At 40.2% G+C, this 17,084-nt stretch overlaps 1 protein-coding gene across 2 annotated transcripts; it reads right to left on the bottom strand.

Annotated features, from left to right (window-relative positions):
* Window positions 1-134: 134 nt before the first annotated feature.
* Window positions 135-15,478, bottom strand: sltm (SAFB-like, transcription modulator). 2 transcript variants are annotated; one of them, XM_088640982.1, is made up of 20 exons: window positions 15,316-15,478; window positions 13,941-14,028; window positions 13,751-13,806; window positions 12,371-12,398; window positions 10,671-11,082; window positions 10,065-10,108; window positions 8,459-8,586; window positions 7,134-7,283; window positions 6,572-6,687; window positions 6,278-6,435; window positions 5,843-5,943; window positions 4,705-4,755; window positions 4,378-4,523; window positions 3,818-3,992; window positions 3,529-3,653; window positions 3,095-3,262; window positions 2,123-2,452; window positions 1,578-1,716; window positions 1,065-1,219; window positions 135-749 (listed from the first exon to the last, which is right to left on the bottom strand). In XM_088640982.1, exons 1-20 carry the CDS (start codon window positions 15,448-15,450, stop codon window positions 641-643), a joined length of 2,814 nt encoding a protein of 937 aa, XP_088497108.1. In that variant the 5' UTR covers window positions 15,451-15,478; the 3' UTR covers window positions 135-640. The 2 variants fall into 2 exon arrangements, with proteins under 2 accessions (XP_088497108.1, XP_088497107.1); XM_088640981.1 differs by having other exon boundaries at window positions 10,671-11,139.
* Window positions 15,479-17,084: the final 1,606 nt, after the last annotated feature.

Here is a 17,084-nt window from a genome sequence, read left to right on the forward strand (position 1 = left end):
TCAACAGGTAACCAAATCCAGTGCTGGAGACTGCTCACCACCTCCTGCTAAAGCAGAGAGTCCTGCAATGCCTAAAGAGATCTTTTGGCCTTACAGAACTGCTTTAATTAAAAAAAAAAAAACAAACTTTAAGATTTCTAAAAGAATAAAAAAATCCTTTAATAGCAGCTGCCTTTTCCATCCATAACAAACTGTAAAGCAAGAGCACAATGTACTATAGTTTATTTTAAAAGGATGAATTTCTATAGTAGTAATCACAACCATTGTACAGTACAAGAGTACTCTGCTGGCAAAAAAAGCAGTCTGAAAACAAATATTAAAGTCATTACAAATAAAAACTAAAGCTGCACATTTTTCTTAACATGTTATAACATGTGCACAGACATGAGTTTATACTATAATCACAGCGTAACTGTAGGTAATGGCTACAACTTTACACTAGTCTTTACAAAACAGGAGGCCTTTTTACACGAACCTTTGTGCCATAGGAAAGTCCAGCCATTAAAACATCTATTCAAAAATTCAACAAAAAAATAAAATTAAAACTCTTAATATAAAAAAGGATCTTCTCTGTAAAGAAAGGTGTCTTGACAGGTTTACAGACTTCACATTATCGTGGTAGAAGTCACTAGCAGAGAAGTCAGAACCTTCTCGGTGCTCCCTTAAATGGCTTGTATCCTCCGCCACTTCCTCCCGATAAGGAATTGTTTGTAATCTGTACTATTCGGTTCATCGGTGGTGCAGAATGGCTATGAAAAACAAGAAAACCTGTTAAAATTCTACCCCATAAATATTTTTACTGCTTGAAGCCTGCTATAATTAACAAGTATTTCCAAGCAGCAGAAAAAGTCTGCGACTCACACCTCTCTCCCTTTTAAAGGCATCATTTGTTTGTCTTACTGGACAGATGGCTGCTGTGCTGCAGGTTGGAGTTTTTCAACACATTGTATAATTCAGGCAAACATCTATGCTTATCTCATCCCCCCCAAAAAAAGTGACAACTGAAGAACCTCATTATGAAAAAGCAAGAAAAGGTGAAACCGGAATCCTGTCTCTGGTCCTACCTGGAGTGCGGTGACATCATGCTTCCTCGGCTGTCCCGCAAGCTCCGGGAATCGGGATAGCCAGTGCTGTGGGAACTGGGCCCGTGCCAGTCTTTTCTCGGGCCTTGATCGCGGCTGTGGCGCTCAACTATCACTTGTCTTCCATCACTGAAATGCTAAAACACATCAGAAAGCTTGAGTACTAAGAACATCTTGTTATAGCAAAGGCCTAATGGGATTTGGTTTCAGTTTACAAGGCAGTACACGTTTACTATATTATACCATCAGATGAAATCCCTAATTTACAAAAAATCACATCTGTAATCCTTCTTCTGAAACACAACACATGCTTTTATTACATCTAATATATGAAAGTCTTAATTACATCTTTTTTTTAATTAAAACTGTAGGTCAGCACAAGTCAAGGCACCGTTTTAAACTCAATGACAATTTAAAACTAGGGCTGCAGAGAAGCTCTCCATACACAAGGATGCAGTTCAGATCCTAGTGCACCTGAAAGACAGCAGTGCTCACCTGCTCCCCCATCATCATCGCTCGCCCCCCATCTCTGCTGCTGAAGCTGGACCTGCCACAGCTGGACGAGGGGACTCCTCTCAGGCTTGGTCCAGGGCCCTCCCTCCCCGACCTCTCCGGCCGAATCCGCACTCCACCCCTGCACAGAGTCCACAGAGGAAAGCACTGAATCAGAATCTGCACGTACTGCAACAGGGCCTGCTCATGCTTCCCGGACACCTTTGTATCTGCTGGAATCAATGCAGCTGCGGGGACAGAGGTTTGAGAGGAGAGCAGCACGACAGGCGGTGAAGGCAATACCCGCTTTTCAGTATCTGACGTTTGTCACAGAGGACTTGCCACTGGCATGGGTTGACAAAAGGGCTGGAATCCATTTAGGAAAGACACTTCAAAACCTACATTTTTCTCCCACAACTACAAAAAGCACCACAGTAAATTTTAAGCATGATCCCCTAAAGTACATTATGGTGAACAATCTGAAGCTACAAAAGGTAGCATTTATCCCACATTCCATTCAAACTTGAATCCCTGAATGTCATGCTTACCTAATGCTGCCCTTATTAGCGCTTAGCTCGGCTTCAGCCTTCCAGCCTCCATGTCCAGAGTGGCGGGGGGAGCGACCATGAGACATGTCTTCCACCCTGCCCCTCTCAGGAAGGCCCCGGCTCCCTGCGGACCTGTCTGGAATAGTGACTGTTCTCCTCTCGTCCTTATCCCTAATTTCTCTCCGGTCAGTGTCTCGGATTTCAGCTCGCGGTGGTTCAGGCCTTCTTGAGTTATCATAAGCTTTAGGATATCGGTCAAACCCTGAACTATCCCTTCGAGCAGGTGGACGGGTTTTCTTTCCATCTGCGTCGCTCTCGAATCTATTGCGCCTGTAAAAAAATAAAAAATAATTCAGTCCTATACTTTTACCTAGAAATATATTTTACCAGGTTGTAAAAGGTTGTGGAATCTTGGAACAAGCCAACCTTGACACGATGTTGATGCCCTGGTTTGTCAAGAAATGGCAGGGTGAGGTTCTTGTTAGCTACTAACAGGCTAGATGTTTTTCGAATTGCCTCCTCATTTGTAACTGTCCTGCACAATATTTAAATCTTCAACAGTCTACCTTTTCAAAATGATCTTCAGATTTTCATAAGAAATAAGCGTGGTTTATGGATCAGTACAGGCTGGCATCCTCAATAGTTGCTGGCAGGAGCATTGCACAGAAATGCAAATGTAAAGTTTTTAATTAAAACAGAACCCTTCCTGGAATAATCTATAGAGGAATAAATTTGGATTACATCAACATTTTCAACTTGCTCATTCTTAACAAATGATAAACTACACTTTTCTTCCAAGCAGAAACTGCCTTGTTGCAAACAAAAGTCTGCTTTCACGTACAGGGTTCATAATGTGTAACACACAGGCAGCTACAGCTGTTGTGTAGACTTAGCAAATGTCATTGCAGAGCCTTACGTTCTGGTCCAAAAATTCATTTTTTAAAAACACTGGGGTCATTGATAAATTCCTACCTTTCGAAGGATGGAGGACGCATGGAGGCCCCTTCAGGAAACCTGCCCCTTTCTCTGGGGTGAAAGTCATTAAAGCGGCCCGGCTGACGATAATCAGAGCCGTGACTTAACCGGCTTTCCGAGTCTGTCTGAATCTTTTTATTGCCATTCCAGTATGGATCATCTCTCCTTTTTAAAACAAGAACAGCAAAAAAAAAATCACTGTCAGAGCCCATGCTATCAAACAGTACACATCAAAGCGTAATTCTGTTCAAGATGTAATATTTTATCAACTGAAACCAGAATGTTTATAAAAACATCTCATCTTGTAATAAGCTATAATAGACACACTGCAGAGAAAAGTACTAAAATACACTTAGTACAAAACTAATAAAGTTCCAAAACACTGCTCTCACTGAACCTGAGAAAGGAGTCAACAATGGAGCTGTTTATACCTGTGATCTACATCCCTGGTTCTTTTCAAGGAATTGCGTTTCTCTTGCTCGTAGCGCAGCTGTTCTTGTTGGCGTCGCAGTTCCTCACGCTCGCGAGCGATACGCTCAGCTTCCTTACGGCGCTCCTAAAAACACATTTCTGATCAAAACAAAAAAGCCCTTCCGAGTTTCAGGGTTCTCCACTGGGATCTGTTTTGTCTCGAGGACGGATACTGCGTTCACAAGTGAAACGCGGTTTTCAAATCAGAGGGAATGTCAAAGACGCGAGTGCGCGCACACACACACACACCTGTTCGATGCGGATCCTCTCCCGCTCCAGCCTCTCCCTCTCCATCCTCTCCCGCTCCAGCTTCTGCCTCTCGATCTCCAGCCGCTCCCGCTCCCTCTGCAGGTGCTCCTGCTCCTCCCGCTCTCGGAGAATCCGGATCCGCTCCCTCCGCTCTCTCTCTGCTATTTCCCGCCGCCTGGGAATATGGGGAGGCATTGATGTAATCAGTCCAAAATCAAACTCATTCCATCACGCGTCACGTACAGCATTCACCCGTTGGCTTCTTCCAACTCGGAGCCACGTGGGAGCCGGAGCCTATCCCCGGCATACAATGGATGCGAGGCGGGATGCACCCTGGACGGGACGCCAATCCATCGCAGGGCAGACACCAACACACACACACACTATGAGCACGGCCAATTATCCTCCCAGTATATCTTTGGGCTGTAGGAGGAAACCAGAGTAGCCATAGGAAACCCATGCAAACATGGGTAGAACATACAAACTCCAAGCAGAGAGCTCCCCAGGTCTGGACCCAAACCCATGCTGCCCAAGAACAGCATTTAACACCACTAAAATACCTTCTCAATTCAATAGCCCGGCGAATGCGCTCCAGTCGAACTAGCCTCTCCCGCATTCTCTGCTCCTTCATCTTCTCGAAGGGCAAAATGTCCTTCTTCCCTCCTATGTTTGGCAAGATCCTCCTTTTGCTCCTTAACATCTCCATCTGCGAACAAACAGTAATTCACTTTCAGGCACACAGAGAAGAATATCTTCTTGGACAACGCACCATTTTTACACATGGAAAGGGGAGGCAAGACTGAAGAAAAAAGGGACTAAAAAAGGTATGGGGATTGAACGAATGAATGAATCGGTGTTTAACCTAAGAGAGAATACAGGCAACAGACCTCTTCAGGAGGAATAAACCATCTGGGGCGTCGCGTCATAGGTGGGAAGACCTTAATGACCAAAGAGAGAGAGTTATATAGAGCAACTGTTAAGACAGGCATTAAACAACTGCAAAAAACATACAGTAGAACCTCGGTATTTGAATGCAAGCACAGAACTTAATACCTTATGGGGAAAACAGGGCATGGTTCTCCAGCTCATGAAACAGGCATTTCTGAAATTATATTTTTGTTATAACTTTTTTCTGAAAGTGTTATTTAATTTTGTATTTATTGGTATATTTTAATGGAGATTAGCACTGTAAACTTTAAAAAACACTTATCATAATTCAAGTTGTTGAATGTGCAAACAAATTAGATCATAGTTATGATCTAGTTAAATATTTTCACATTGTTTTTATTAGTATTATAAGTGCAGTCCTGTCCTGTATTAAAGATTATTAAAGCACAAATTTACTCACTCCCTTCCCACTCAACCAACTCTCTTGCTCCTGTGATTTGTCAATTTTTTAAAACATTTTTCAATGAGACAGACAGGGAACCAAGATAACTGATAACTTCGGTAACCACAGAATTTTTTCTGTTATTTAATGTTTCTTTTATTTCACAGCACCACACTGAGTCACACACAGACATTATGCATTACTCTGATAACATGTCTACACACAAGACAAACCTTAACACTCTCCTGGCAGAAAATGAGTAAGTAAAGCATAATCCATGATACAGGACTACATAAATGTTATGTAGCAAGGTCTCCTTACTACAGACACCGAAACAGGTCGGGTGAAGCAGATCTGCGAGATGTAGATGCTGCATCTACAAAGATACCTGCTTTTACTCTCCTACTGCTCCGCCCATGAACAGGCGAATTTGGCCTGGAAATGTTAGAGGTCACTAAAACGTATGCATGAATAGGTGAAATAGAACTCGCAAATATCAAGGTTCTACTGTATATAGATACAGGCTTGTTAAACTGGCACAGAATGGTGCATGAGTTTTCAAAAACATCAAGACCCTTTAGTACTCTATTAAACATCACAAAAAGAGTTGTAAGACTTCAGAAAGTAATTCAATGACTGCAGGCATTACCACATTTTTGAATTACTTAACCCTTTGCATGTTTATTTTCCAGTACCTTTTCAAACCTTCCTCTTCTCAATGGTGGCCTCAATTTATTGAAATCAGGGTCCGCTTTTGTTTGATCAATCACTACCATCTTGCCAGGACTCTTGGGGCCTGAATTGCAAAGAAAAAAACATTTGTTAACCAACACACAGAAGACATAGAAAGATACCTTAGTAGATCCTTTTGTACGCGATACTCGATTTTAAAAGTAATCGTTTTCAACAATGTGATTCCTTGGTTTCCATCATGGAAAACAAGCTGAAAGACTGAACTAAAAACCTCTCTGTCTTGAATTTCTGAATATCGTGAATATCTGTGTTGCTACCGCAACAGCCAACTCAATCTTCGAGTTACAATGTTGGAGTGCCTCAACATTTCAACCCTAACGTGTTACTTTCTAGTCGGTTTTGTTAACAAGCCTCCTCCACTGTTCCTACACACTTACGTCCGTGTTTTTTGTCCTCCTTTTTCGAAGCGTCCGTACCAGATCCCGCCGCCTCCATCTTCGCACTTTTAGATTCCTGCTTCTTTGACGTTTCTTTGCTCTCCTTGTCAGAGGGTTTCTCAGATTTCTTTTCTTCCTTCTTGGAAGATACAGGTGTTCTTAAATGAAAGGAAGAAAAAAAAACCTTACATATCCTTATACTAGTTAATCACAGAAAACCAAACAAGCCAGGTAGGCCAAATGGCCACTTCTCCTTTGTAATCTAGTGTTTTCAAAACTGGATTTTGGTCTTACTTGCTCAGGGTCTTAACCCCAGTGGCAGTCCTCTTTTCTCCTGACGTTTTGCTGGAACTTGTTTTTTCTTCACCATCCTTTTTGGAAAATTCTTTTTTGAACGGATCGCTTTTAACCTAGAAACATTTGTAACAGGTTAAGCCATTATTAATGTGCTACTTCTCACATGACCGACTGTAGCCTTAAATGTTCCTATATATTTAATAAAAACAACTTAATAAAATAATTCTAAACAATATAATTAGAATTCATCATTTTAAGACGACAATCATCTCCATGGCCACAGGCCTAAAACAAAACCTTTATCTAAAAATGAAGTAGATAACATTTTCAGTGACAAAGGCTTCCACAAATAATTTATGGCTTTAATGTCTTTTGAAGTACAAGAACAGGCATCCCAGTAAAGTACTTAGACTTAGGAATCTGCAAATTTTGTATAATCCATCATTTGTAAACAAATATACATAAAATAGGAGCAGATGTTGTATATGTATTTACTTTCTAAAAACCATTACAAAGCCCATACATTTAGGCCAAGAAAGGATAGTCAAACAAAAATTACCCTGTCAACAGAAATCTGCTGTCCGTGGAGCTCTGTACGGTCAAGGTGTGAAATACATCGGGCCACTTCTGCACTAGACGACATTGTGACTAACCCATAGCATTTAGATCCAGGACTGCGCGCATCAGTCACCACTTTAGCACTGAAGACCTAAAAATTAGACAAACCCATTACTAAAGTGCTTTGTCATTTGCAAGATGAGCTATAAACGGGTGGCAAACATTCCCACCCTCCAAACCAGCTTACAAATCTAAAGAGCGCATTTTAATGGCTAATCTCTAAGTGTGGACTCACAGCAAGTGTCTAAACCTCTCATGTCACCCAGTTTTAAAAGTCCACCCAGTAGAAGACAATTGTTAATAAAAAAAGCTTGAAGAACACACACTCGCAGGCTATACCAGAAGTAGGCAACTCCAGTCCTCAAGTGTCCCGGACGTTTTATAGACTCCTTTCAGATAAGTCAGGTGCTAACTAGAATACAGCTGAAACCGATTTCTTATCCATTTTTATTAAACCATTAAACTCAAGAGATGGGATTAAAAGCGCGATTGAAAAAATGAGAAACATGAGGACCAGAGCTGCCTGCCCCTAGTCTACACAAAGATTAAACTTAAAAACGCACTTCCACATCCACCGGGAGGTGCGAGTTGCACTAAGGATCTCCTCACTTGAATCTCAGATGTGCTCTTTTTTCACAAAACTGTTTGTATCTAAATGATCAGGTAGAGCAGGGGGTTCCCAACCTTTGTCAGCTGAACCCCTCAACCTAAATTAGTTGCCTCAAGTACCCCCTTGAGATTTGAACTAAATCAAACCTTTCAATAAATGTAGATAAACACCACAGCAACCCTCTTAACATGCTTCTTTTCACTTTGTAAAATCTTAACATTACTACTGTTGTTTTTCATATTCTTACATTGTTATTTATTAATAGGGATATTTAATTTGACCGACGTTTCCACCACAATCTCACGAACCCCCTGCAGTACCAACGTGGACCCCTAGGAGTTCGCAAAGCCCCGGTTGGGAGATTTAATCATGCCTACAAAGGGCAAAGGAGTTGGACTGAACATTGGTTGCAACCAAAATAACTGATCTCCATGTTGAACTGGTAGAAAAGTCAGGGTTTAAGAGTGGCTTGCGAGTTGTATAAACAGGTCCCAATTTATAGCTCTAGTTGCGCACCAGATATTAATTCAGACATAAATTCATACAAGACATTGCAAAAGTAGGCCACAAAACATTTTATTAAGTGACAAAACACAAACTGGATACAGCACACTGCCCTTCATACTGGAATACTGGAAATGAAAATCCCACTCTACCTTTCCGTATTTCCCAAACAGGTTCTTCAGGTCTGCTGCTTTCGTGTTGGACGACAAGCCGCTCACCCACAAGTTGCGGGTCGAGCTGCCAGTGCTCCCACCGCTGCCTCCTCCACCGCCTGCACCGCCTAGATGCCACAGTCCTCTATCAGCGTTTGACAAAGACAGCTACACAGCCCAGCCCGATTAAAGGGGAACTGCATTCCAAATTTCTCAGACCGGTTATTAAAATCTCGGTAACAAAATAAGATATACAAATCTCAAACGAAGCCCAAAATTCGGGAGCTTTGTGAAAAGTACTGTAAGGTGCCGTGGCGTCACAAACCCTTGGTCTCACCCTTGGCGATGGGCGAGACCAAGAGATCTCGAGAGCTGCGACGTGAAGTGGCCCTTCCTGCGCGCTAATCACTAATAACGAGTATAATAATAATAATTGGTTACACTTATATAGCGCTTTTCTGGACACTCCACTCAAAGCGCTTTACAGGTAATGGGGATCCCCTCCACCACCACCAATGTGCAGCCCCACCTGGATGATGCGACGGCAGCCATAGTGCGCCAGAACGCTCACCACACATCAGCTATCAGTGGGGAGGAGAGCAGAGTAATGTAGCCAATTCATAGAAGGGGATTATTAGGAGGCCATGATTGGTAAGGGCCAATTGGAAATTTTGGCCAGGACACCGGGGTTACACCCCTACTCTTTTCGAGAAGTGCCCTGGGATTTTAAATGACCACAGAGAGTCGAGACCTCGGTTTTACGTCTCATCCGAAGGATGGGTATAATGTGATGTACGAGTGACTAAGTACAGGCTGTGCAGCAGATATTTCCATCACGAGAAGTTTTAATGTGATCTGCATGCGTAGTTAACAAATGAGTTTCCTTTGTTGGCAAAACCATTTCAAAGTCGAGAGCAATATTTCCACTGGATTAGAAGAGATGTATTCAGAAGCCCGAATCTTTACAATGTAATAAGGCCGCCTTTATATTTTGTGATGTAAATTGGAGGTTTTTACACATTAGTGTGTACATTTTACTTTAATTAGGTTTGAAGAGCACTCCTCAATGCTGATTCTTTCTAACTCCGAAATACAAAAATTGCATTGCAGTTCCCCCTTTAAAAACAGGACCACCCCTAAAGATAAAGACCTGTCTGATATTTCTAAAACCCTATTACACGATTGTCTCAGACAGGGCCTGCTGCCATGTTCGGTCTATTGTTTGGTACTACGTGTATCATCGAACGCCACATATTTCTAACATGAATGTGGCATGAATGTGAAACAGCCTTGTGCACGCAAGAGAAAAGAGAACCCAATGACTAGCTTTGAGATCTTGGACAACTACTACCATCATCACAAAGGGACCAAATATATGGATAAAGAAGGGAATTTATCTATCTGTAGGGAACATGTATCCATGCTTGACTTGTTTTAAACAGCTTGAGCTGTACAATTTGAAATTGAACAACTCTTTATCCAAAATAGTAAACCACATTAAGATACATCTTAAAGAAAAACTTTAAAGCCTCTGTATTTCTTAAATGTGGTAGTTACAAATTTTACGATTCAGGTTACAAACCAAGTACAGGAAATTACAATTTACCTTTTTCATCCTTTGTCATCTTTCCATCTTTGTCTTTTGAAGAGCTACAATGCAAAACATTGCAACAGAAAGGAAAATGAATGACTGAACTACGTAAGCAAGGTGTAAATGAAAAAGACATCACCTTGTGATACAGAAGCTCTTGGTTTTGTGCCCTTACAAAATTCATCACAAATGACAAAGCTTGCACGTGAACAAAACTCCCAAAATGGCGGCTTTCATTGCTTTTCCACAGGTGGCTGACGGGACAGATTTTCTGCCAATTTTATTCTCTGGACAATTGCATTCTTCAGGAGTAGGACTTGACTTCATTGTGATTTTTTTTCAAAAGATTGAAAGACTTTGACATCTCAGGGACTATTTTACTCTTGTTAACAACTGATCATGGGAAAAGGCAATAAAAGTGATGGTAACTTGACTGTAAACAGACGCTTGCATCTCCTGGTTTCTGCCATAAATTACTTATGTTCAAAAAAAGTAACAAAAGGCGGGATTAGGAACATCAATACACTTTAAAAAATAAAAATCTTGAGGCTACCCACAATGCAGAGATCTGAGTGAATGCTGGAAACCAGTATCGTAAAGAACTGACATAGAAAGACAAACCTCTTTGCTTGACCTGATGCCCCAGTAGATGAGGGGCCTTTCTTCCCAGAATCCTTTTCTTTGTCTCCCAATTCTGCTTTCTTCGAGGCCTCTCTGCTTTCCTTCTTCGCAGGGTCAGCCTTCAATCCGTCGTCTTTCTTACCATCTTTATGGCTCTCTTTGACTTCATCTTTCTTGTCTTCCTCCTGGCTCATCTCGGCAGAGGCGTCCAGCTCGTCACAGCCCTTGCTTGCCTCTGAATCTGGAAGTTTCACATTTTTACCTGTATCCAGGAGGTCATCGCCATCAACATCCAAAGTGATGGCATCTTCAGCCTGGATTGTGACGGATATGTTATCATCCTCAGCTTCTTGAATGGATACAGCGGCTTCGCTTTCATTCCCCGCTGCTTGTTCAGCCTCTGCAAGGCTATCTTCAGAAGGGAGAAGTTTTGAATTTTCACGAGTACCATCATCAGTATCTGTTACATCTGAGGGATTTAACAAGGATAAACATGGCAAAACATAGGTTTAACATAACATTTACGTGCTAAGTGACCTAGAAAAAGTAGAATAGAAAGCACATTTAGTATTAGCGCTCACTGAAGATTAGAAAACCAAAGGTGTACAACAAACATACATTCCTCATCGAAAAATGGGTGTGATTCAAGTCTTCATGCCGTTCCTTTAAAAAACATCAATACTTTTATCGCATTCCAGAAACTGCTGTACAAGCAGTCCTTAGTTCTTCCTCGTGACAGTGTTCCTCCAATCCTTCATTGATCCATCCTCGTAGTCATTCGTCATTAAAAAAGGAATGGAAAAAGAGGAGAAAAAGAACAAAAGATTTCAGTTTGGTTTATTTCTGTCCTTTGCCATCATACCAACAAATGTGCATTTTCAAAAGAAAAGGCTCCAACTTGAGACCGTCTTTTTCCTTGGCTTCTATTTTGTTCCAGTCTTTGGCCACATTCCTCATCTTCTGCCACTGTTATTCAGAGATCCCATTTCAGAAATGGGGAGGAAAAAAAACAACAAAAATAAAAATCCACAAACATCCTAGTCCAGGTCTTGAAAGCTGATGTCAATGGAAAGGGCTTTAATTTGGCAAACCACTCTGCGTCAAAGAAGCTTTTCTCCAATATCTTCACAGATGCATGTTCCTTGTCACTTTGAGGTATGGGCAGTGCAAAGTCAAGAGCGGATCTGAAGGTGGTCCACCAGGAAAGAGTTCCAACTCTCCTCAGTCAAAGCAAAGACAAGGGCTCCCTTCCTTTTCCAGTCACAAGTTTTCATCTATGCAGTTCCATGGCTGAATGCAGAGAAAAGCGTCATGCAGGTACATCATCGCCTCCATCTGTGATGGGAAGGGGAAAAAAGTCCCTACAAAAAATCCCACATTTCAGCACGTCATGCCATGTTCAGTGTTGTTGATCCGAATGTGCAGTTTAAAAACAAAGATGCCTTGTTGCACTTATCGGTCTCCTCCAAGAGAAAGCCAATCCCAAATTCCTACTGGGAGAATTTCCATGTTTTTAGACTCCTTTTGAAATCCTTTGTGGGCCTGAAGCACTGTGAGCTGAGTATTTCTCGTGAAGAAAGTAGGGGGGAAGAAAAGTGTTAAAAGGAACTGCAAGGAATGTCCCAACCTTCAGTTACAGTTGTTGCCTGTAAAACCCAAACCTGAGAATACACTCCAACAGGGGGGGAGAACAAACATACCTTTTTCGTTGTCTTCATCTTCAACCTCCTAAATAAAACAGAATGGATGAGAATGTTTCTAATGTTTAAATATTTAAGGATGTCTTGAAATTCAGTTTTAAAAAAGAAAATATTTCAAAATCTGTTTAAATGCTTGGGTATCAAACCAAAATTTGCTAACATTAAAGGGAAATGCAGGAAACTCAGTTTAATGGACTAGCTGTGCAATCAATACCATGTAAAATGTGCCTGTGCCTTTTTTAAACAAATACACAAGCTCTTTATTTCATGAGCCATACATATACTGTATGATGTTCACTAATGCATATGAAACACACCCATCATAAACTAATGACCTACCCCTATAGGGCACCATTGATATTGCTGAATTACAAAACTATTAAGTATTTTGTTTTATTTTTTTGTATTCTACAAACCTTTTCTTTACATATTGTTAACATTTTAATATATTTCTTTAAAATGTTTTTTTCAAAATTTTGAGGATGCATACAAGGCACAGCCCACATCATAAGGAATTCACATACCCCAAAAGGGCTTACCAAAGTACTGGTTTTCATACCCTTTAAACCTATATAAAAGGTATGTCGTACAAAAGTTTTTGTTTTACTATTTTTGCATTTTACCGAGACCACTTACACATTCGTCGCATTCTAGTTCTCCTTGTGGGAATACACATTGGTCGTACATTGGTTTTTCGTACATGAATAAAGTAATGCACTGTAATAAATAGACTTTTATTCAATGTCTGTGATGAAATCTTTGTTCTGCATATGTACTTTAACAGTATTTTACATTAAACAGATTTTACAACGCATTTGTACTTTCATGTTTTCTATTTTGTTCTAGTTATAAGAATAAACCAAGCATGTCGGCTGAACTCACTACTGTTTTACTGGACTTGTTTTACATTATTGCGGGGAAAGTTCCATATTCTTGATTTTGCAAAACTCCCTTTAGCAGTTTGTCTGTTAAATCCAAAATCTATTAAGCGGAGAGTCAATTATGACCATTATAAGCAATCTTCTTTAACAGATATAATTCACCCTCACATCTAGTCAAAGCAAACAACCACTAACAGCCCTTTTACTCCTCTAGATTTTATGAGTGTGGTATAGCTATATCACAACTGGTTAAAAGGGTTATAAGAATATTGAGTTAGTGAGCTCACACAAATGTAGAATAAACTGATTGTACCGGAACGCTGGACCAGTCACCAAAGTTGATGTGGAAATTCTGGCAAAGGGAGAATAGTGCCAACAGTTCTACCAACACCTGCTGATTATACCCTTGTCTGTGTGTAACTTGTGATATGCAAGATCCGACAAGATCAGTCCAATGTATTTGAAAGTTAAAAAAAAACTCAACAGTGATGATACGTACCTTGCAATAAGAATCTTCTTCCAGGTTTGCGTCCATGTCTGCATCCAGTTTTCTTCCTAAATGAAGAATTATATTCAGTGAACTTCACACACAAGTTTCTTGATTTCTAAAGTTAACGGATTCTCAAATTTAAACATTTTAATGTAGAAAGAAGAAGCCAGATGCGATTTCAACAACCACAACCATTTACCTTTTGACTTCGCATTCTTCCTTGTGGGGGTATCTGCGTTCAGTGGAATTTCGATATTATCGGAATCGCCACCTTCCTCTTCAATAGCCTGAAAAGTAAACATAACAATGATTCAGTACGAATAAATTGCACCCTCTCACAAATACCTGCAGAACACTACCAAATCACAACGCAACCCTTTAAAAAAAGGATTTTCAAGGAACAGGCAAAAGGGGGTCTCCTTATTGCAAATGGCGGGCAACAAAGTTTATTTATTTTAACCCCTTTGACCTCCGTGATAACGAGTAACAACTGCAGGACACCACCTCAAAACAGCCAAGGCACCAGCATACACAGAGGATACTGAAAAGAGATTAAGCCAAGCTGGTAGCAACAACTCACACCAATAAGACCAGTCTTTCCCTAAAAACCAAACCTCATAATAAATCTGCAGTTTCAATTACACAAATCAAAATAATGTCTCCATTGTTGAACAACACAAGACACTTGATTTCTGTAACATCAAGTAACTGCATGCTGTACCTTCGCCAGTCCTTTAGGAATGACACCCCCATTTTCTTCTTTTACCACAATCTTGGACAGGGACGACATTCACTGCTGCGTCATACATACCAACACAGAACACCTGAAGGTGAATATCTGGCTTTAAATAACGCATCTGCAGTTATGTAGGACTATGGACGCCGAGAGTCCTGGGATCCTTATTGCAAAACCCGGGTTCGACTTCCCTAAGCGTGCTTGACTCAAATCGCTCCAGAATAGCTGTATACCCTCCACATCGTCATTATAAAGGACCTCGCCATTTCTTTACCTGGTTGATTAGAAAAAAAAACACTACCGAGTGTAAACGAAGCTATGTATAAGTCGACCGTATAACAAAAAGGGGCGTTCATTAAAACGAACTTGTACCTCGGCTCAATTTGCACCCCAGCATCCAATCAAACCTGGCTAGATGAGATAACCGGGCGTTTGTCTTCTTACTTAGGTTTTTCCAAAATTTAAGAAAGCCACACATTATCCGAAGGAAAAGGGGAATGTTTTTATCAATATTATTGATCTCACTTGAAAACGACTATTAATTCATTCGCGCCTACCACTTACAGGTCTATGCTATAGTAATAAAACAGCCAATTTTTGCGCATATGAAGAATACACAAAGCTTTCTTATTGTCGTTCAATAGAGTATGGCCGTATCGTTTTTTTTATTTGCAAAACTCCACCGTGTTTCTAAATCTACAGAAATTGGAAAGCGAAAGTGACAAACATCCACACACTTGATATCCAGCAACTAAGTATGCATGGTGGGAGGGGAAAACAAGGCCTTCTCTGCAGAAAAAAACACAAGATTTCAAGGCCGCTGATAATACAGGCTTACCTGCTTCAGCCTTGCAATTAAGACGTTCTTTACTCCCGTGATGTCCAAATTCCTCCGCTTTAACTCGGTTTTAAGGTCTATGACCCGTAATTCTGTGATTTTCTTAATCTCAGTGGCCACGGCTGCCGACGCCATTTTGCCAAGCTGAATGAGAAAGGAAGGTGTTTATGGTTATGGAAACACCGCCAGTTCCCGGATGTTGACGACGCGTACAACGTGATGACGTAGAGTATTTTTTTTTCTGTAGGATTTGGTTAGAATTTCAGAAATGAATTTTGTCAACGTTTTATTCCACTTTTGACTTCTGAAATCCGTGTTCACACAGTATATTAGAGAAAAGAAGGAAGAAAATAAATTAGGCAGTTTTGCGATTTATAATTAATAAAATGTATAGGTATGTTATGCTAGAAAATAGACCAACCACATTCTTCGGATTATATAGACGTTTACTTTTAAAATAATGAAACATTATTAAATCGGATCTTAGAAAATCGTGAGACAAAAAAGTTTAAAAATAATAAGATTATTTAGAACGACTAAAATATGTGTAATGTTTTTTTTTTAATAACAAAGCATCCAAATTGGAATAAGGTATTTCTAACATTTTGATAATTTGGTTACTACGTACTGAGGATATTTTAGCTTTTCTGGAGCACCCCTGTAAATCAGGTCCTATACTGTGACAGCGTGCACATCCCCAGCTCTTTGTCTAAAGATCTGTCACCTGTTTTCACGTCGAAATTCACTTATTCATACTGTACACTTGTGGTCTCCCCAATGCTTTTAATATTAAATATTAAAGAACATGCCTAACCAGAGCTGAATTAACTTGCTTGCAACATTAAATAAAGCTAATCGGATGTGTCGCTTCTGTATCTCTATCATAAAGCAGTGTATTAATTCTTCGCATTCACAATTATATAATGTACAGTGGACAATTATTTTGTATATTTTAGTCAAAGATTTTAAAATTTGCGAAGACAATTTCCATTACAGTTTGCTTTTAAAGCATTTTCCCGTCGACATTAGCATATTTCTGTACCAACATGTGTGGGCTTTTGGAATTGCGAAAACAAGTGGAAATTCTTATTACAGAGATATCGAAATGAAAGAGGCTTATAATAATAATAATAATAATAATAATAATAATAATAATTGCTTACACTTATATAGCGCTTTTTCTGGACACTCCACTCAAAGCGCTTTACAGGTAATGGGGACTCCCCTCCACCACCACCAATGTGCAGCATCCACCTGGATGATGCGACGGCAGCCATAGTGCGCCAGAACGCTCACCACACATCAGGCTTATGAAAGAAAGGTCACCTTTTGGTATATCGTGCTTTTTGGGTTATCAGCTTACTCATACAAGATGTCCTAGTCCTAGTGGTCCAGCTTCGACAACGTGATCAGACAGATTTTCCAAATGTGAACTGTCTTTTTACAAAATCTATTCAAAAATGTGATTGTTGCTTTACAAGAATGTCACCAAATAAAATTATATATGTAAATTATATAATTAAGAAAATGTAGGTATTTCGGACGTAAATTTAATCTAATCGCCTACAAAAAATATTCAAGAAGTCCATAATCAGTATATAATACCAGCTTTCTATTTACGTACAATCGTGTCGCTTATCTTACATTTGCATAGGTTCTAGTACAAAACACTTGCCACAAACGACCACTAGTGGGCACAGCGCCTCATGTTTCGAAGACCCCTTGCCCAGGAAAGGGCATGCCGTAAACAGCCTCTACAGTGTCGAAAA

Source organism: Lepisosteus platostomus, chromosome 7 (assembly GCF_059453375.1).
Source record: "Lepisosteus platostomus isolate fLepPlt1 chromosome 7, fLepPlt1.hap1, whole genome shotgun sequence".
Lineage (NCBI taxonomy): Eukaryota > Metazoa > Chordata > Actinopteri > Semionotiformes > Lepisosteidae > Lepisosteus > Lepisosteus platostomus.

Excerpts from the sequence above, each read along its gene's own strand:
- sltm (XM_088640981.1), bottom strand. The coding sequence starts at position 15,450 with ATGGCGTCGGCAGCCGTGGCCACTGAGATTAAGAAAATCACAGAATTA. Across the intron at positions 12,399-13,750 it reads AAGAAGATTCTTATTGCAAG|GAGGTTGAAGATGAAGACAA; the intron begins GTACGTATCATC and ends TGTTTTATTTAG. Across the intron at positions 7,284-8,458 it reads TGTTTGGGAAATACGGAAAG|GTCTTCAGTGCTAAAGTGGT; the intron begins GTAGAGTGGGAT and ends TCTAATTTTTAG.